The following is a 21,816-nucleotide window of genomic DNA, read 5'->3' as shown; positions in this document are numbered from 1 at the left end:
TTTGTGTGTGTGTGTGTGTGTGCGCGCGCGCACGCGTGTGCACACAATTCCCCTCCCCCCACAATTCATTCTGTGCTCATCTCTCTTGGGTACAAATGTGTGTACAGAATACATATTTGTCTAAAGGTTTCTGATGAATATGTGTCATTAAACTTATGCATATTCTTGGACATTGTCATTTGTCTATTAATTTAAACACTTATAAACACAGAACATTTTAGAAGCTGGCTTTGCTTCTGTCATCAAATAATATCACACTTTCTAATTAGCTGGGCCCAATCTCAATCACTGCATCCTGAAACTGAAATGATCTCTTTCCAATGGACTCAACTGATAGTGTTGTATGGTTTCATTTGATGACAAGCTGAATTAGCTTTGAAACACTGTGCCTTTTTGAATTTTTAAATTAACAGATGAAGGAATATATTCAAGAATATGCACTTATAAGATATGGTTTACTAAAAGGAACCCATGTTTCTGAAGGAAAAAGTGTGTTCTTACTAATCTAAAATTTGTACATGGGATATTAATCCTTTAAGGTGCATTTTTGCAACTTTGTTGTGAATGCACCTAAAAATATTAAAGCCTGAGTGCATCCACAAAGCACTCAGGCTTTAATAAAAAACCCAAGATGTGTGTTGGAGTCTTGAATGAGGTTGACATGACTTACAGGACAAAGCAACCAGTTAGGGGGGAGCCCCTCAGGGGTTTAGAATGTGTCAGATTAGGTTATGGCTGGTTTGGTTAGAGTATGTTATGTTTCATTTTGTTACATTAAGTTAGGGGGTGAATAAGAAGGGTTACATTAGGTTAGGTCAGATTAGTTTGGGTGGGGCAAGTGGTGTATGTTATGGGATTGAGCACAAAATTTAAGTGAAGCCCATCTGTGGCCTAAGTTTTGCGAAACTAAGTTAGACTGAGTTAGGGTAATGTATTTTATGTTCCATTATGTATTCCAGCATTCCAATATTCAAGTGACCTGCAGTCCTTGTATATTATCACTACCTACCAGAATTCTCAGAGAATTGTTGGATTGTATGTGTGTGTCATCATTTGACCTCACCTCACTTAGCCTCACTTAACCCAAACTACTATATTCACAACTGAAGTCTGTCAATACAAATTTCAAAAATACAAGATGGCTTGATGGGCACTGATGAAGTTATGTATGGAAGGTATGCCACAGGGAACATATTCAAACTTGTAACTTGCATCTCATTTTATGCAATACCATCAAGCCTTCTAAGTCACAAGGTGGGATGATAATATCATTTTGAGAGTCTTCTCTCTGTAGGTGTTAATGGCCTGGAAATATATATCTTGACAAAACTTATAAATAAATGCTGGGCCATAACCCGTCTTTATTTGGAGGAGTGATATGACATTTAAGAAGCTGAACATGAAAGTTAATTTCAACACTAAACTTCACATAAAACTGTTTTGGGTAAGACACATAAGTGTGGAGATCTAAATAATTTATAAAACATGGAATAATCGACTTACTGATTTATCTAGTTCCAGTGTTGTCTCCATGGTAATGACAGTTCCATCTGTCTCTTCTGCACACTCCTCTTCTTCCTCCTCTTCCACATGTGCTGGCTCCATGGGCATGATCTGATCTGAAGAAATAAATAACTTCTCTAGAGATATACATTCACATAGGTATAGGTAATAATCAACTCCTTTCCTAGTTTAATGTTAAAGTTTGTACAGAAACTTGGTGGCAGCAGTGAACAAATTGCTGCATACAATTTGTATGCAACAATTCATAAAAGTGAATGAAGCTTCTGAGTAAGCCACTGCCATTATACAAAGTAACACTATGACTATCTAATACCTAAAGAGAAACGCTTACCCAAATTCACACAACCTCTCTGAAAATAAGATTGCTTTAATTTGGTAGCAAATAACACAATATGTATTTGCCAGAAACAAGACAGAAAAGAATACATATTTCTTTAATAAGATGAAATTCTTCAATCAGCAGTTGACAGTGTACCTGACAGGCAAGCAATGGAAATGGTACCCTTAAAAATAACAAATTGTTCATTGCAATTAAAGGTAACAACTTTGAATATATGTTGTATTAAAGTACCACTCACCTTCGCTACAAGGGTGATTATTGCAGGTTTCAGAAGAAAAGTGAATTAGACTAGGATCACAGTTGTTGGCATCAACAGTGTTGTTTTCAATGAAGCACAACACTTTCCGGGACATAACTCCTCCCCCACATGGTTTTGAACACTGTTTAACAATGTCACATACTTAACATATTTAATGTTGTACCAATGTGGATTATTACAGACTATCATATGCTTAAAGACAAATAAACATTAAAAAATAATTATAACTTAAAGCAAATGCTATAGAACACTGTTTCATAAAGTCTTAAATATATCCGAACCTCTTGAAAATGCTCTAACTAAGAAATTATATTACATGTATTTTGTATATTTGTGTCTATCTCCAAGTCTATTTCATAGCTCTTCCAGCTACACATTTTCTCATGTGGTTATCAATGTAAATATGAGATAAAACTTCAAAGTTCTGTCTCACATCTTACATCCAAAATAATGATTAGTCCCCCATAACAAAGATGTCACTGCATATAGTCACTGTAAGAACTTCAGGTTGCATATAAAATTTTAGTTGACAATTCAGTCTATAGTGATCAGTTCTGCATATCAAGTCATGTAACATCTTGGGTCATGCTTAATGTTTTGAAAATTCTTTATATTTGTCCATGTTGGTCTTCTGTGTCATAACACCATGTGCACTTGTAGGTACAGCTGAAGATCAAGGCAGTATATTCCTCTGAAATGTTGGTATCTGCGTATGAGTCCACGAGGAATTACATCCTGAACACTAACATTAATATCTTCACTGCCGTGAGCACCTCAGATTACTTAATAAATCCTGACAGTCTTGAGTGCATTATTATCAAAATAAAAACTTCATGAATATAAATTTTAAAAAGTGATACTTTATAGTAGATGATGTGTTATGACTCACTTAGTAATTCAGTAATTACCCAAGCATAAAATGCCAAATATACTTACTGCAGTCCATGGACCGGCGTACCATTGACCTTCACATTCTTCTTTGCCTGTGCAGTTACCTTCTCCTTCATATTTCTTCCTCAAGTCACACTTCTCATCATCCACCTTTTTAATTGTATCTCCATCATACTTGCCACAGAAAACCTTCCTAGTCTTGACACCACTACCACAGTATGCTGAACACTAAACAAGAAACCAAGAACAAACTTATCACAATTGAAACAACAGTAAAATTTCTTTAACACTAAATAGTCAGAAGGAACAGCATTTACCACTTCATTCAAACAAACCACTGCAAATTTTAATTTAAAAATTCACTAACAATTATACTGCCAAGCTGATTAGATTGACTGCAAAAACTATACAAGCTGCCAACTTCAATTATATCCAATTCCCATGTGGTTAGTAACACAATTTATTACACAAATATGAAGAGTTTTGTTATTCATTCTAAACACTATGTACTTATAACATAGTTATATCATGGGGTGGCTGAACAAATTGTTCAGTACCTGGGTGGTAAGGTTGAGGATTAATGTTTTCCAGCAAGGACTTATGCTAGGTCATTAGTCTAGGTTTCATGACTAATGTACAAACTTTGTGTATTATTCTCAAATCATCAACTACAACAAATAATATTCCAGACCTTGGTGAATATTTTATACCTGTTTTACTGCAGTGATTGTCAACTGATCATTCTAGATTTATAAATGTAACTTCCTACCTAAGTTCAGAGGTTATAGTATCTACTTACTTCACTCCATTGCGAAGCAAACCACTCATGGTCACATGGGACTGGACTCTCACACTCTCTAGCAAGTTCAGGCAGTCGATATGAATGACAATGGTCATCTGGATAAATCTTACCCATTTGATTTGCACAGTGAACCCGGCGAGTCTCTTGTGTTAAACCACATTTATCTTCACACTAAAGAAGATAAGCAGAATTAGTAAATGATAGAAAGAAACTGCATAAAATTTCAGTCACCAAGGATGTCACTAAAGGATCTAAGGCACAATTTCATTTTTAGAGTATATTTTGAGTCATGCATTTACTTGAATGACACACATTCACTTATCTTCTTTTTCAAAATATGGTTAAGCAAATCACAATGTATGTTATATTCAAGGCTTCCAGTAACTTCAGGCTTCACAAAAACTGCTGGATCTATACTTGGAATTTTTTTGAGGAGTGATTAATCATAGAGTGGAAATCAAGGAAAGCAATTCAAGCCATATAAACTCTTCCACAAATTCTGTTTCCAGCATGACTTGAACAAACAGCATGCTACATGCCAGTCATTTAATTCAGAAAGATGCAAGATTTTAACACAGGTTACAAAATTCTGAGAAAATTAAGTGTTTTTTAGTGTTCTGAGTGCTTCATTTTTCCTGTAATAGTTTATTGTGTGAGTGAGACAAAGGTTAAAATCTTACTGTTGGCATAATATATATCCAATGAAATATGCAAAAACAACAGTGATGAATAATGACAGGTATTTATTCCAACATTTTTTTTATTTAATAAACATTTTCATTTCAAATCTTGTAATATGGTTAATCTTCTAGTGCGAAAAATTAATTTTATAAAGAATATATAGTTAACAATCATAATAATTTGTAATATAATAAGAAAGAAAACATTAAGAAACTCAGTGTTAACTGTGTGTGTGTCTACACATATATATATATATATATATATATATATATATATATATATTAATCTCTTGCCTTCTGCAATGGGCATGTATTTGCCTTTGAATAAATATGGCACAAATTGAACTCTTTCAAAGAAAATATTAAATTATAAGATTGTAAGATAAAACCTGTAAACCTGTATCTCTTTTCATACACTTAAACCAATTTCAGATATAACGAGCAGTACCCCAACAGTAATGTCATATGAACTCAGAACAATCTGAAGCATCATTAGTACAACCATGATCTGAGATCATATTATGAAATCCCCATAAAACTAACACAGCCAATAAATACCACACCTTGATATTATATTTATGGTAATGGAAAAAACACAAACAATATTAAGCATTATATTATATTAAGCAAGATATTATTTTGTAAATACAATTTAGGTCACTTTTAAATTCTCCACTTGAGAGGGGACACAAAAGTGATTCTGGCCATACTGCTTCATAAACTTTTTTTACTTACCCCAGACCAGTCTGAAACTATCCAGTCAACTCCCTCACATGGTCGAAGTTCGCAGGGTTTTTCATCCTCAGGCTTTTCCCCAGGACAGGCTGAATCCCCTAGTACTTCGATCTTCCCTTCAACTCTTCGGAAACAGCGCACTCGCCTTTTCTGCGCACCTTCACCACAAAGGCGATTGCACTATCACAAAACAAAATATTTTTACGTGAATTCATCATAATTTATAAAGTCATTCACTTAAATAAAATAAACTGTAACCATATGGGCTAAGACTTTCAGAAAAAGTATAATGTACATAAAAAGTGTGTTTCATTGTTTCTGCAACATTTGTTCAAAACTATTCTGATCTGACAAATAATTAAGAAGTTATTATCAAAATGAAGGAGAAACACGTGTATGTCTTCATGTATAATGCTTGTTACTGTTGTCTGATTTCAACCAAAAATGGAATATATTGACAAATTTTAGTAAAATTCACAAATATAAAATTTTATGGATATCTGTTCAGGAGTTTTCTAGTTTGTACTTTTAGAAAGACAGACACAGCAAAGCTAACAGGTATAATTTTGCAACTCTGTTGTGAACCAACCTAAATATGACTTAAATTCAACAAATTCTTAGACTGACCTTGGGAAGAATCTTTGGCCCTGTTTCATAATCACTATAACATGTTGACTGTTATCTTAGAAAAGCAGGTTTTAAATTTACAATACATCAGTTGCTTTATCCACAATTTTTTTTAAATAGCCACTAACTTAAAAAGCAGCAGATCACAAATATGCATAATTCCTTCTTTATGAACCTTACTGTTATATTAATCAAGCCCTATCACAAAAAAGATAATGATGATGATGATGATTACAGCAACTTACTGGTTTCCAGGGTCCCACATGCCAGGTTGGACATGGGACATCTATGTTACAGGTCTGTGTGCTGGGTGGTTTAGGACCCAGGACATCTGTACATTGCATCTCATCTACCACAGAAGGCAGCCCACCACTCACAATCTGCTCACAGTAGATCTGCCGAATTTGGGTGCCTCCTTCCCCACAAGTTTCACTACATGGGCCCCATTTTCCTAGAGCCCAGTGTGGTGGACATGGGTCTGTCCCACAAGACTGATTTCTTGCAGGCTCCAATGATGGATCACAAAGATAGTCAGGGACAACCTCTACGTCTCTTCTTCTAGCACAAGTTACATTTCTGATCTGGTAACCTGAAAAATTAATTTGATAAATTTAATGCAAATGTATGGAAAGACTACAAGAGTTATTTCACTTCTTTAGTAAAACTGTTTCATTCTTAATTGTAACATCACTCATTTTACAACAGTGAAATTATAAGCATAAAATCCAATATCAAACTTTGACAATGAACAATGTTACATCTTTTAAGAGTCTAAAGTACACGTGTGAGATTATTTCCATAATATTAAAGATTTGTATGTGTGTATGAATGTAAATCATGCAATAAGTGTCAGATGTAAGACTAGTTTCAGACAATAGTGAAACGTCCATTCTGCAAATGAGCAAGGCGGAGCAAATTTTTTTGGGTTTATAAATATTAATGAAAGTGTAGATAATAAAGGTTAAATTAAAAAGGAACTTGCTAGAAGCAGTATAGAGAATGGACATGAGTCACATGCATATATATATATATATATATATATATATATATATATATATATATATATATATATATATTCATTCATTCCACTAAATTCTTAAACTCACCCAAATTCTTGATACTTGAAGATTCTGATGGGGTTTTTTATTCAGAAGAATGTGTACTAGCAATAACTGAAATTAGACTTTGACTGACTTAGTTATTATACAGCCATTAAAATTACAAAGCTTTCCAAAATAACTAACTAACTAACTAGATGGCTTACCGAACCCGAAGGTTCATCACCGAATTAACCAAAGCCCTCCACCGGACCCTGTCCTGGGCCAACAAAAAGCTTTCCTAGGTGGTGGAATTTTATAGAGAATTTAGAAGTATTTATTAACTTGTAAAATAAAAATTAAAAATTCTGATTATTATTAGAATTTAACACATTTTATACCTCCTCCACACGTGGCACTGCATTCTGAGAAATCTCCAAATATCCAAGAATAACTGTCAGGGTCAGTTTGTTGTGCCACTCCCTTGGGAATGCTATATTCATATTGCACTCCTGGATTTGTCTCCTGATACAGCAGCTAAATGGGAAAGAAACATTTACTGGTAACACATTTTACTTTCATGCTTTTCATTATCATTATAAACTTTGTACTGTTAGGTCACTAACGCCTGTTCCTACGAATCTCAAGACAGTCTTTCCTATTACAATAAACAGTCAATAAAATAACCATTAAGTTTACATAAATTTTAAGTTGATTAAACATCTTTGTTGCATGTAACATGACTGAGTGTGATAAAATTAATTGTAACCTACCACACTTAACATACTAAAACAGAACACAAAGGGACAATGGAGTAATTTCATTTAAATAGTGCATTTAGGAGTTCAGTCTCCATTCTGTTTCTTATATGGTAACATACTTATTCAATTAAACTGAAACTGATAGAACTTTCAATTTAATAAACAAAGCCTAATTAATTTATGATTCATTTAAATGAATTAAAAATGAAGATATGTACATTTCAATTCAAGATCCAGAAAGCAATAGTAGTTTTCAGAGGTAAAAATGCATATGTGACACTTACAACAATGTAGATGGGTTCTGTTGTTGGTCCAAGAGCTAAAATACTCTCAGGTGCATAGAAGCCATGTGGTTTCCTCTCATAATGGAAGATGGTGCCTGAAAACTTGAGGCTTCGAGGGAAGTCAATCCTCCAGTTTCCATTTAAGTAATAGTGACCAGTCACGTTCCTAATTGCTAGGAACAGGAGCAGTTTTAACAAGCAAAACATAGTAATGCAACATTAAATAAAGAACATAAATAATTTAGAATCAATACAGATGTGAAAGTCAATTTTGTCATGAAAGTATTATAATACACTTTGCGCATAATCCTTCAAATCAGTACTTTCTTCATCACCAGACAGAATAGATGGGCTAGCCATTAAGAGAACAAAAGGTTATCAAACCTTCACAATAAATTTACTGAAATATTTTCTAAGTTTTCCATTAGTTGGAACCACCAATCGATAGCAGGAAGATTATTCTGTCGACCTTGTTAAAATCTTGGAATGACTCCTTAAAAACATACTTAACCATTAATTAATAACAGAAAGGAAAAAAAAACATTCTTTTTCTTTTATTTCTTAATGTCACTGAGGTTCCCAGTTCCAGATGTGTCCCATTCAACTTTACACCACCCTAATTTTCTTGGACTTCCCTGATACCATATTCCAAGGCAAAATTGAAAAGCGGCAACAATATAGCACATCCCTGTTTCAGGCCATTCTGAATACGAAATGTATCAGACAAACATTTACTACATACACAAATTTTGCTAGAGGTTTCACTTAAACACATTTTAATTAGCCTGACTAGCTTCTTAGATGCACCAAACTCAAGCAAAATATTATAAAGAGGATCTAAAATTTTAATGTAAAAAAACTGTTTATGCTGTAGAGTGTCACACCTAACATAAACGTAAATTTCTTGTTATTGTCAGTCTCTTGAGTTTGAATAAAGATGTTTGCACCAGCTACTTCAAAATTCAGCAACAAGGACATAAATATAAATTATAATATACACATATGGCATGACTTTCATTAGCATAAACAGTTTCTATGTTAGCAAGGTGAGAATGGTCTTAGTTCTGTTATGGTACAAACCTAAGTAGTTGTTTGAGGCCTGTACTTCTCGTACTTGTATGTTTGTAGCACCAGCAGGAATAAGAAGAATATCATTGTAACCTGAAATAAATATGTATGAGCTTAAGATTAAAACTGATAATCATACATGTAATTGATAGGGCTCATGGCCACTTTTATTTCTGTTCATGTTCTGTAGCTTTTACTGGAATCTCGACGATTTTTGTGTGTATAATTTGTAGTTGTCTTATATTCAGTTTTAATTAAAATATTCAATTTTCTTTATTACCACGGTTGCTGAAAATGCAGGTCACCATTTGAACCAGTATTGTATATATCAGAAGTTCCCAAAATGTGTGGGGCGTGCCCCCTTGAGGGGGAGGGGGTGTTGTTTACATGAAAAACTTTTTTTAATGAAATATGGAGAAACGTTTTGAACATTCTTTGCTTGGTTGAGGCAGTTTATTTGTCTTACAGTGCTGTATACTCATAGCTAAATTTTATGTCAAATCTGTTTGCTTGCACTTGTTCTGGAGGGGGGGGGGGGGGGGGGGGGGGCATGAAATTTATGAAATGTTTTAAGGGGAGCGCAAGGTATAAAAGTTTGGGAACCTCTGGTATAGTGCTTCTGTAATCAGGGTGATGACTAACTCATTGCCCTGATGATGGAGGCAGGAAGAATCTCTGAAACATTGGTACATTTCTACCAGACTACACGGCGCAACAACCCAGAAGACAATCATGTATTTAAGAGCTCTAGAACTGCATAAAAGGTAAAGGATAAAGTTGCCTCTGTCTAAATCCTAAGCCATTAAGTCATGTAAGAGCTGTGGTAATAAAGTTCCATATATTCTTAATGGAAGTTTGTTTGATCCTCACCGACTTGAAGATCGCCATCGTCCATTTCCAGGAGCCCTCGAACTGTGTTACAGCTGCTGCCATCTCCACCACATTCCCTGCATTTATCTTCTCTGGCTGTGGATCCTAACATCATGTCGCAGCCCACCGGCTGAAAACAGACAGATTACAACTAAATACATGTTTCAACATTTTAATACATGCTATTAAATTCAAGACAAGTACTGTTAAACAAATTTACATAAAGTCTACCACTGATTAAATGCCACCTTGTTGTGGTGGTGGGGCTAGAGTACCTCAGTGACCCCAAGAGCTACTGGTAGGGCCTCCCTAGCCAGATTGGTCGAGGGGGAGAGGTCAGACTAAGACAGGTACCCTGGTCCTCCAGGTTGGGGGTTGGTCGCAAGGCTAACAACCTTGCATCGTAAAAGGAATATGTTTCAAAACCTCGATCAAAGTCTCGGACAGACAGACCTAACAGAAGGCAGCGGAGAATAGGATCGAATGGAAGAGGAGAATTGAGGAGGTCATGGACCAAATACGGACCGGAGAGCCATAGAAGAAGAAGATTAAATGTAATAAAGGTAAGTGGATAAAAAATTCAATAATTTTAAAAATGAATGACTTTTTAACTGGTTGGCATTCAGTAATATTCTCAACCCCTCAAAATCGTGTTCACCTCCTTAGTCTCTTCCCCAACCTCCTCTTCTCAATCTGAGAGGCAAATTCTGTGGCACTAATGCATGAAACGCTGGGAGTTGACAATTTTTCCTTCAACAAAATCATGTTTAATGATGTAGCTTTCCACATTTGATGAATATTTAACAGACAACAAAGAAACAGATAAAGGGAGAACAGGGCTTTCCCTCCATATTATGAAAGTTTTCATACATTTCTTTTAAGAGGGGGCCAGTCTCAGTATTTAGTCCAAAAATTATTTCATGATATGGTAACTTCCGATTTCAAAATCATACCAAACACTGGCCATCAACGCAGATATCCAGCTTCTCTTCATCGCACCGTGTTCCGTCAATGACTTTCCTTTTGTGACGATAGTAGAATCTCTCGCCTTTGGGCATGCAGTTTAATTCACATCTATTTGGAGCTTTTGTGTATGGCACCCATCTGTAAAAAGAATAATCATTTCGGACTAATTATTTTATATTGCAACTGAGAAATTGTAATAGACGTATTAACAGAGAAGAATACATTTCATAACTTCCACAGAAATATGGAAGATATAAATAATATTTCTTTGTTTAAGTACATTATATAATACGTCTATTTATTGTACATATTCTTGTTAGAACTTGAGATTTGCGGGGCATGTAGCGCGCATGGATGGGGCAAGAGTGTGCACCGGGTATTGGTTGGGAAGCCTGAGGGAAAGAGATCGCTGAGAAGACCTAGACGTATATGGGACGATAATGTCAGGAGGGATCTATGGGAGATAGGAGTTGAAGGAGACGGGATTTTGTTGGCCCAGGACAGGGTCCGGTGGAGGGCATTGGTTAATTCGGTGATGAACCTTCGGGTTCGGTAAGCCATCTAGTTAGTTAGTTATTATTGTTAGAACTAAATAGGCAGCATAATGGTACATTTATAAGAAGGAATAAAAATTAGTTGGCTAAGAAATTCCGAGACTATAATGCAAAATGAAAATTCACTACTGTGACTACAAGCGCCTATTACAGGACACTTCCTGAGGCAGTTCAATACAGTCCACATCATCACACTCTATTTCTTTCCATCTTAATATTATCCACTAAAATCCTATATCATACAGTCAAAAATAAATCGAAACTTCCTGTAATTAAGTTCACAATAAACTTCTAACACACACACAAGAAAACAAAGATATATAATATCAGACACGTAGCTTTGCTTACTTGTAATATCTTCCTTCAAACGGAATTGCATTAAATTCGGCACATTGCTCTGCTCGGAAGTCTGTTGAAACTTCGGGGCAATCCTACAACAGAGAAATTGGTTACATACCCAGTAATATTACTCTAATGAGTAGATGAAACTCTGCAGTATAAACAGACATTTAACTCGTATGTCTTCTATGTTGTCTCATCTAATGCCCTAAAGCTCATTTTGTTATCAATACTTGGCATCCAGTGCAGATTGTTAGAAGTCGCGCGAGTAGTGGTGGCACCTAAAGAGTTGTCCCTGATTTTCACATTTTCTGTAATTCACGGATGCTCAAGTTGCTTTTTAAGTCTTAAAATCCTTGTGGCAAGTAAGGGAAGGTTGTTTAAATCGTACCGCTTAAAAGTCGTTCCTTGCTAAAGCCAAATTACAAGTATTTCCAACTTCTTTTTTATGTAAAACATCAATCAATATATCAGGCATCTTTTTAATTTTTTAAAATAAATAAAAATGTATGTTTCTACGGCAATTTCCTACACCCCTGCTGTGGTACGATTTGAGCAACTGCTTTCCTGAACCACACTGGATGCTACCTGAACCATACTTCTGTATCAAACATACGGAATAAATTATGTTTTTTAAAGGTCCCATTAAGTCTTTCGGTGCCGCGAGGCTCATTACATTTAGAAGACCCCTTTTGGAAGCAGGTAATTTAGACATTTTGAATTTGTTTCTCATTTCAGATTAATTACAAAGATCTGGCCTGGTACTTGGTTGGGGTTCCTTGCTGAGCCAGGGCTGCAACCCTCTCGGCTCCCGCCTAATATTTAGTTTTACTCGCATTCACGCCGCCAAGAACACGACCGACTCGTCTTTGTTAGATTAAATTGATCAAAGAGAGCCCAAAAGCCTTCTTTAATGTTAAATTATAGCCGAAGGTAATGTTGTTAATAATGTAGCATGAAATTATATTAACATTTCCGAATTAATGTGACCATAAAGCTGGCTCACTTAATGAAGGCGAACAGACGAATTCGCGGAGCAGGCGATCCAACAAGATGGGTGCACAATGCTAAATGTCGGCTTTAGTTGGACAACCGAGTGGAAATATAACATTTATCAAGGTTCGCAACTTAATATAGCAAGCCTGCGCATGTCAAAACAATGTAGTTTTGATTGTAGGCAATATATCATACTTAATAGTAAAGAAGTTAAAATCCTATTTTCCTCATTCGGATTAAACCACGTTTCTTGTACTTAAGAGATATGGCCAGACTGAGTTACCATCCTGCAGTTCATAAATGCGGTTGTGATTCTAGGCAGTAGGTCTACTGGTCAGTTGGTTATACAAGCCAGAAGACAGTCGCATTCACATCAACAAGGGGTGCTTTCAGCAAATGGACCCATATATCTGGTTTAGAGTAACTGTGCGTAAATCAGAAGAAAAAAAACAGTTCGTATCTGTATTATTAGCCAAGTGGCAATGACGCTCTCAGTTAAAGGCTTGCGTGTTCTCTTCTTGATCGACCACACTCCTCGTCCTGCCACATTTGTGTTCTGCTTCTAAAACCTAAGAACCAAACTACCTTACACCTAGACCAGCCAAGTGCCGGTCAGAGTTGAAGCCTCTTAAATGAGGATCGAGGTTATAATACAGCGCTGCTTAGTCGGGCTATCGCACACCTCGTTGGGAGATATGAAGGAATGAACACCGACGAACTCCACTGTTTCTTCGTTCATCACGAACCTCACTTGAAGTCACTCGAAATTGAATCCGGGTCTCCTTGGCGAGAAGCCGGTAAAGTCGATAAATTGAGTGATTTCACATGCTCTCAAGATGCAGCTTATGATGATGATCATTATGTTAACGATGGTGGTGGTGGTGACGACGACGTTTATCGGAGATATCTGTCTTTTGGCATGATGGTGTCAGGAAGCTCCTCTCAAATGTCGGTCATTATCTACCAGATTACACGGTCCTACATCCCACAGGACAGCCATTTTGATCCTCGTCGCCATGAAAACCTCAAATCTCATGCTTCTCATTATAAACCAATATACGCAAATAAATAGAAAATTAAAGGCAATTTTAGACTTATTACACCTTTGAACAAACAACCAACAAGTCTGTTTTATTGTTTACGTAATCTTCATCGTTTAAGTGCACTTTATCAAGCGGTACAACCGTTTACAGTTGCCTTTACAATAAAACATCGGTAGTCTTACGCCATTTTTGTACAACTTTTTTCCTTTCATTGCCATCATAATTATTACTACAAATTACATTTAAATTAAAAAATTAAATTAAATCCGTGTCGTAACAGCTCCAGAGAGCCTAAGCCGACTAGCTTGACTGATGGCCTCACGTTCACATGCCTAAGCAGAGGTGAACGATCATCCAACCAGATATAGGGTGACATGTGGTCAGCACGACGAACCCCCAGCCATTGCTAGCTTTCCTGACCGGATCACGCTACCCATTGTAGCTCCCCAATTTCCTCACGATGCTGGGTTGGCACCGGTCCCATACACTGGTCGAAAATCTCATGAGAAAATTTCTTCTCCCCCGAGACTCGAACCAGCGCGCATTCCGTATCGCCGGTCCCAAGCATGATGCCTCAGACCGCGCGGCTACAGTAGCTCAAAAAAAGATAGAGTCGGAAACGTACGGCGGATGCAGGAAGTTTTTCAAATTTAATGTTTTCGATGTCTTTGGCTGTCCGAGCAACTGCATGAAGGCGGACATTATCATAGATCAAGAAAACAGCTTTTAAAAGCAGTCTCGAGGGCGTTATAAGCAGATTGGTGGCTTCTATTTGTTGCGCAGTATGTCACTGCATCGATCACGATCACTGTCGTTCATGTCTTAAAAAATAAGGCAACGCAGAGCGGATGGAATCCCTGGATACCGGTGACATCAGCTTTCCTGCAGAATCCTGAGATTTGAATCGTAGTTATCAACTTACGCACTAGAAAACAGAATGAAAACAGCATTGGATATTTAGTTATCTATGCATTACGCTATAAAACGTTATGTTCAACTGGCAACCTGTGCAGAGACAGAGAAACGGAGAATAAAGGGCAGACGAAATAATTTTTTTCGTGCTGATGACGTTATGTTCCAGGAAGACTAAAATTACCAGCTCCAATTTTATTTTATGGTCAGTTGACTACAATCAGTTGCTTTGTAAATGGTGCTGCAAACCAGTTTAATGAAAAATAAAAAAATTAAATTGGGTTAATGGCCTATGGGGAAAACATAAATAGGCGAAATTATGTGTGTAGTTAAACAATACAAAAAAGGTTTTAGTTAAGTATAGGTGGGTGAGTCATGGAAATCTGTAAGCATTGTTCCGTTTCTCAGAAACCTAGCAGCACTAGGACATCCCTTGCGTTTTTGTGCAATGGCTTTCGAACTTTAAGTCTTTCGTTTTCATCATGGGAATTAAAGCTATGACAGTCAGGTTCAGACGTTCGCAGTAAATCAAATACAACATCCCAACACGTAAAAAAGGAACGGAAGATATGAAAGTACAACGAACCAAGCAGGCGCATGTGTCGAGTGGTTGGTGGTGCTGATTGAAGCCGCACGTACGCCCATGTCTCTCGTCGAGAAAGAGCCATGTGTCCAATGATCTCAATCAAAACGTTTCCGACTCAAATCCCGGGGGTATCCAGTTTGAACGTCGGTCACGATAGTGCCTATCCCGAGACTCTTTCGCAGTTCTTCTCAGTACTTCCACGTGAAGAGATGTCAGGATAAGTAGCCTACGCACCTCTTTCCCAGTTAAACTATGCTCATCTACCACGATCGTATCCCAGTGCCATTCAGTACTTAAAAAAGCGATTTGAATAACACAGGAATAACTGATTAAATATTAATTATCTTCGTATCCGGGAGTTTCAAATTCCAAAACAGTTCCATACAGGGCCACGCCGGGACTCATCAAGCTGCACAAAATAATAATAATAAATTTCTTAATTTTTTTAATCTTTTCACATAACCGTTTTAACTAATTTCAAACTTGTTAACATACAATCTGATTATTATTTATTTACAGGAGATTTTACGGGCACATCAAGGTTTGTCAAAATCTGCCAGAAGATTGTAAATAAAAACACAGAATCATCGAAAATCAAATAATTTACGGGTACCAAAGCAAGCCTCTATCAAATTCCCTATTGCGGAAACGTTTAATTTAATTGTAGTGCAAAGAGGCCACCCCACGAGATGTACATACATAAAAGGTTTATTCAAGAGTCCTTCACCAACCTGGATGTTACAGGAAAAGTACCTCTTGCTGCCACCCTGGCACAGATCCACACCAGTTTCACTGCAAACAGAAATCAACGTCTTCTTTAGAGCTAAGTTACTAATTGAGTAAATGTTTTTCTATACAAATAATTATTTGAAAATGTATTACTGATAAACAAACACATTTGACAAACCATTACTTTAAATTATTAGTTTATATAATCCATAGATAAATATCCTACATTTTCAGCATTTACGTTTCAAATAAAAGCGCTTTTTAGCCTGAAATGGGAGTAGAGCAGTTGTCAAGAATTAAAAGCTCTTAAATTAATTTACTTTCACAAACTGTATAACCATGTTTCTTGGCTAGATACTTTAAAATTTGAAGGAATAGAATAGACCAATAGAAAACATTATTCTAATTTGTTCATAGAGACGTCAAGGGTCTTTAAAAGTCAAGATGGAACCATAAAACTTACAGTCATGTCAATTCAACGTCGATACAAAGAATCATATATGGGCATAATATCCGCCCTGTAACATATTCAAATATACAGCATGTCCCAAAAAGATGTATACACTTAGTGAATTAACTAATCTAGTTTAGGTGTTCAAAATGACCACCGTTAGTATGGTGACACAGTTGAAGCTGTGAACAAATGACTGACAAGCGGCCACCAAAGTTGCAGCTGGAAGGGTTAAACAAGACCTTTCACTCTTGCCAGAGCTCTTGAGGCGTTGATATCTTTGGCTGCACAATGCGTCTTTCAAGCAACCCCGCAAGAAGAAGTCAGATGGAGTTAAATATGGCGATCGTGAGGACAACGGGCCCTCTGCGTCCTATCCATCAGCAGGGAAAAGTGTTGTCAAGCAGGTCCTGATGTCACGATGGTAATGTGATCTTGTTGATACCACAAGTCCTCACCTCCATACAGCTGACAAACGGCGGGAACAATGGGTTCTTGAAGCATGTCGATAATTCCGTAATGTAATATGTATACATCTTTTTGGGACATTCTAATCGCAGCAAATGCGCAAATAATTCCAGAAAATGTTGCTTTCATTTATTGTTTGATTATCCGAACATTCATACAAACCATCTACGTCTGTCTCCAATTATATCGCAAAACTGACGCTCTTCTGTAGTTGTATTACGTAAATTAAGACGGTATAACTTACGTGACTTGGCGTCACCAGCTGGAAAATTTGATTTGTCATATCGGACCGAGTTAAAAATAGTCAAAACTTAAAGATCGACATTAAATGTTTCAATACGTGTCATCTACCAGACTACACGACACAACATTTCAGAAGACACATATTAGATCTTTCAGATTCGCGTCTGATGAACTGCCTTTCTCACAAGCGGTGTATCCAGTAATTACTTCTTCACAAGAAAGGAAAACCGATTAAAATGTGATATCTTGTTAATGATAATGAAGTTATATGAAGGAAGTCACGTTCACCGATTAGGTAATCCATGCTTGCTGCACCCTAAACACGAATGAGGCATGACCTCTACATCAACTGAGCTGGTCGTGTACTGGCCATGTGTAAACAACACGTTCGTCCGTCTTTTTAATCGTCCATCAGTCATCTGGTGGTTAGGCGAACCCTTCTGTTTCATAACAGCAGACCCTACAATTTGGAAAACAGATTGAGCATATGCGAACATATGGTAAGTTTTGATACAACAAAACTGTTGCTATGCATATAGCTATAATGCCTAACATATTTTGGGATAATAATTCAGTACACAGACCATCACGAAATTAACTGGAAAAATTCAGTAAATTAAGTCGGAGTAAGAACGATTCAGTTTCAAGATGTTCCATCCATTAACTAAACAATTCAACGCGTTCTCTGCAGACCAAAATGTTGACGCGTGAACGACTTACCTACTGAAATAAAGGAAAGTTCTGAATTATTGTATTTCTTAGTAAAATATGAAAACGTGAACAAATGTACACGTGGCGTGACTTGACGCTACGACACAGCAATGTGAACGACCCATTGCCCCTAGGAGAGACTGTTGTTACCTGCTGTCTCGACACCGGCGGGTCTGGAAAGCAACACCTCCGCCACAGGAGCGCGAACAGTCGCTGGGCTCCGACCATGGCCCCCAGTTGCCTGACTCTGGCGTCGCGGCGCTACCGTCTACCACAAAACTTCCCGGTAAATACGTCTGTGGGGCGGAATGAGTGTGCTGGCGCTTGTGCCTATAGTGGCGATGCCGGATCGGGTGTTGCTGAAAGAGAAACACAGTAATTAGACGAAACATTATTTTACTCTGCATACTGTTAGAGACTTTCAGAACTCTACTGAGAATAAATACCAGCCGGGGTAGATAAGTCAGTAAAGTAACTGACTACAGAATGGACACCAGAGGCAGAGGATTTTTCCTCTAGCCTCTACATCCAGACCGGCTCTGGGGCCACCACATGTTCTTCGCCTCTCACCTTACCAACGAAGACCATACGTCTTGCTGAGCTCAGATTCAAACATCGTTGTAAGACTGCGGACCACGTACTTCACTTGCGTGTCCGTGTTTGCTTCCATCCCACCTACAACTTTAACACTTCAAGTATCCTGGCATGCACATCAGCAGGAGCTAATTCGGGAGGCACCCAGTAAGATTCTTCATCAGGTTACCGAACATCCTATCCGAGGATTTTCGTAATTTTCAGACAGAATTTCCAGTATATAGACTACTTCGAAATATACCTCAACCATCCCATTTCATAATCCATCTAATTTGACACAGCAAGCAACAGCCTTTTGTAGCTGAAACAGCATAATATGGAGAACAAACTGCACTGTAGTTTGCTACTGGAAGTCTACTACATTACGCGTGTGTAAATGATCTTTTAAACCTTAGAAATTTACACTAAAATCTATAGGCGATAGGTGTTCGAGAAAGGTCTGAGATAATATTTTAACTATCAATACATTGCACGTTTCGTATTTAACATAAGCGTAAGTTAACATATTATTGTCATATGAATTTTATGTTTGTGAACAATAAATATACGTATCGAATTCATTAATTCTCCTTGACAATCTTGAAATATGTACATCCGTCTTCTATTCCTAATGCAGCTAGTAGGCGATATCCGCCACGCTTGACTGATGCGCAAAAAATATTAATTAAATTCTCGCGGTTGCAAAAGAGGCTGTGGCGCTGATGGTGGGGTCTGGCGGAGTCCGCGTTTGGCGTCGAGTCTGGCGTCAGGTTGGTTTCGTGTTAGTGCGTCTGACATGAATCTGGATCCAGTTGTAGAATAGATTCTTTTTAATTTAATTTAAATTTAATATGTAAACAATTGTAAATTTTATACTTTGAATGCGAGTCTCAAAAACAATGCTACAACGAAATATATCACTTTTCAACACAGAACGTTCATTCCCTTCAACTTTTACGGGTCATTACTAACCTAGACGTTCTTGTATTCTTTTACATTTGGCTATGCTCTGTACAAACTTGCTCTAACACAAAGTGAAGACCTATAGCACACTTTTATTCTAAATATACTTCCACGAAAGCGGCGCTCTAATTTCACAGCCTCAAAGGAGACGGAAAGTGAAGCATTCTCTCACGCCCTCGACCTCTGACCGAAACAATGGTAATTAGGATGCCACGAGGTCTAAGCTGACATCATGCTACTCCAGTCTGGAGACTGGTCTGGCTGACATGACTTCATCAAGCAGTGTGTCGCCCGCCACAAAATTAGCAACGACTCGCTAAATTTAGTGTTGACATATGCATAACAGTCTTCATGTCTGCCATGCGAAAATTCATCTTTCGCATCTGTACATTCCTGACCGATAATTTTTAAACATTTGTTTTCTTCCAGTCGATGCCCTATGGAGACCGGTTGTACAGAGAAGAAATTATCGGATTAACCCCTTAAGGCCCAATGGTAACTATATGTAACACCTGATTTGATAATCAATAACTCACGGTCTCGTGTGGTTCTCACTGTAAACGGCGATAATTTCCTCAAACAGCGTTAACCACTTGATCTTTGTAACGAACGTTGTTTTCTTTGCGGTACGGACTGGATTCTTAAATAATATTTGCACAAGCTTCATGATTCAAAGGGTTAAACTGAAAAAAACTGGGGTGTTTCTACAATGACCATAAGGCCGGCAGAAAACGGAAATTTTACTGTCTCACATTCACTGAGTTCTTGAAAAACTGTAAAATTAATGTTGGGGAAACCGGAAGACATGGAATATGATCAGACCAAATCCAAATCCCATGTGATTTAACAGAAGATGATAGCAAATCTAATAATAATCTGTGATTTAAAACATGTTCCTTGTGTTTCTGTCACCCTATAACACTTTCCAAACTACGTACATAAAATCAGGGAATGTACTACTATTTTCCAGTGATCAACGTAACAAACTCCGTCATTATCTAATGACGAATCCCTCCAAATTATTTAAGCATGGTACAGTGTTATTAAGCATATCCAAAAGAATTTCCATTTTCGAGATTCTATATTCATTTTAACACAAGAAGAACCAAAATAAAACAATATATTAACAGTTTCCTTGTCGATGTCGAAATGTTAAATTTGACTGACATCCTTGATTGCGGAACGGTTAGAACATAAGTGACAACAGCAAGAACAGATCCCTCACTTTGTTGGTTTTCAAGAACTGAAGCAAATGGCCTGTCGTCACTTCCTGCTCAGTTACCCAGATTTAGAAAGGCTGAAGTGTTAAACACACTAAAAATAGGAATTCCGGAAGAAACGAGCTAGCTCTCCCTTCATACACACTGAGGATAGACGTCTCTGTTGGTCTTTTGTGCTCAGTGCACATTCTGGTGGTAATTTTAAAGCAGACGATAAATTTTTCTGTGATGTAAGGCATCTCTTGCATATGCAAGTCTCCTGACCTCTGATGATGAGGTCATCTGGTCCTTCATAGCTCATCTGTTTTGGGATAAGAATGACGACATTGGCAACAAAATGTTCTTGTTTGCTTAACCTCCCCCTCTCGGCGACACCACAAAGAGCAATGCGCCAATTACAGAGGACTTAAGGATGTGGAAACAAGATACTTTTTGCTGCTATGAACTCAAGCACGCGGTGGTCCTCTACAAGATGTTAATAATGCCATTTATATTGGTGTGCTACAACTACCACAAGATGACATAGTGTTATGTGCATTTAGTCGGAACAAAAAACAAAAAATAACAAGCTCCCATAATTATCCCATTATGCTAAATGCATTAACATGTGACACATCCGTCCTCTTCAATTTGTATTATTGACATGCACGCAATATTATGAAAGATAATCGAAAAACTAGCGAGTGGCCTAGTGAATGCATCATATTCCAGTCAATTACTAAGGAATTTAACTGAGAGTTTGCTTCAACTGGATTTCGAGGGGCGAAATTGAGTGTAGCTGACGAGCGTAACAGACAGGAGCATAATAAATAATATGTTTTATTTCATCGTTAATTCTAAGCTGTATGAAATTAAAAATTGTTTGAAGATTTCTGTCTTCTGGGTTGTTGCGCTGTGTAGTCTGGTCGATGTTAACCAACGTTTCAGAGGTCATACTGCCTCCGTCATCAGGTTAACATCGACCAGACTACACAGCGCAACAACCCAGAAGACAGAAATCTTCATATTCACCGCTGTGAGAACCTCAAGTCTTACATAAAAATTGTTTATCTTCTGAAGAAACATTGCGTGACATAATATTTCAAAACGGATGTAAAACGGGGGAAATAGTCACCTAATCCAAGGCAACGAACAATTAACTAAGTAACAACATCACGAAGAAGGGACTTTGAAAGAAAAGATGA

At 37.3% G+C, this 21,816-nt stretch overlaps 1 protein-coding gene across 6 annotated transcripts in view; it reads right to left on the bottom strand.

Annotated features, from left to right (window-relative positions):
• The window catches only part of Ppn (proteoglycan-like sulfated glycoprotein papilin), a 186,285-nt gene that overhangs the window by 39,957 nt on the left and 124,512 nt on the right, over positions 1–21,816 (bottom strand). For all 6 annotated transcript variants that reach the window (XM_087348661.1, XM_087348657.1, XM_087348656.1 and 3 more), the window contains exons 3-16: positions 18,027–18,235; positions 16,006–16,066; positions 11,747–11,829; positions 10,832–10,982; positions 9,879–10,008; positions 9,021–9,101; positions 7,941–8,113; positions 7,297–7,432; positions 6,104–6,447; positions 5,232–5,411; positions 3,814–3,987; positions 3,060–3,242; positions 2,103–2,244; positions 1,504–1,619 (exon numbers count right to left, since the gene is read on the bottom strand). In XM_087348661.1, the coding sequence (XP_087204787.1) occupies positions 1,504–1,619; positions 2,103–2,244; positions 3,060–3,242; positions 3,814–3,987; positions 5,232–5,411; positions 6,104–6,447; positions 7,297–7,432; positions 7,941–8,113; positions 9,021–9,101; positions 9,879–10,008; positions 10,832–10,982; positions 11,747–11,829; positions 16,006–16,066; positions 18,027–18,235 (2,163 nt within the window). The remainder of the gene's footprint in view (positions 1–1,503; positions 1,620–2,102; positions 2,245–3,059; positions 3,243–3,813; positions 3,988–5,231; positions 5,412–6,103; positions 6,448–7,296; positions 7,433–7,940; positions 8,114–9,020; positions 9,102–9,878; positions 10,009–10,831; positions 10,983–11,746; positions 11,830–16,005; positions 16,067–18,026; positions 18,236–21,816) is intronic.

The sequence above is a fragment of the Zootermopsis nevadensis genome, unplaced genomic scaffold (genome assembly GCF_977971745.1).
Source record: "Zootermopsis nevadensis isolate Lab colony 2312 unplaced genomic scaffold, Znev_1.0 Znev_ptg000013l, whole genome shotgun sequence".
Lineage (NCBI taxonomy): Eukaryota > Metazoa > Arthropoda > Insecta > Blattodea > Termopsidae > Zootermopsis > Zootermopsis nevadensis.
The sequence above is the reverse complement of the archived record's forward strand: the minus strand, read 5'-3'. Positions and strand labels throughout refer to the sequence as shown.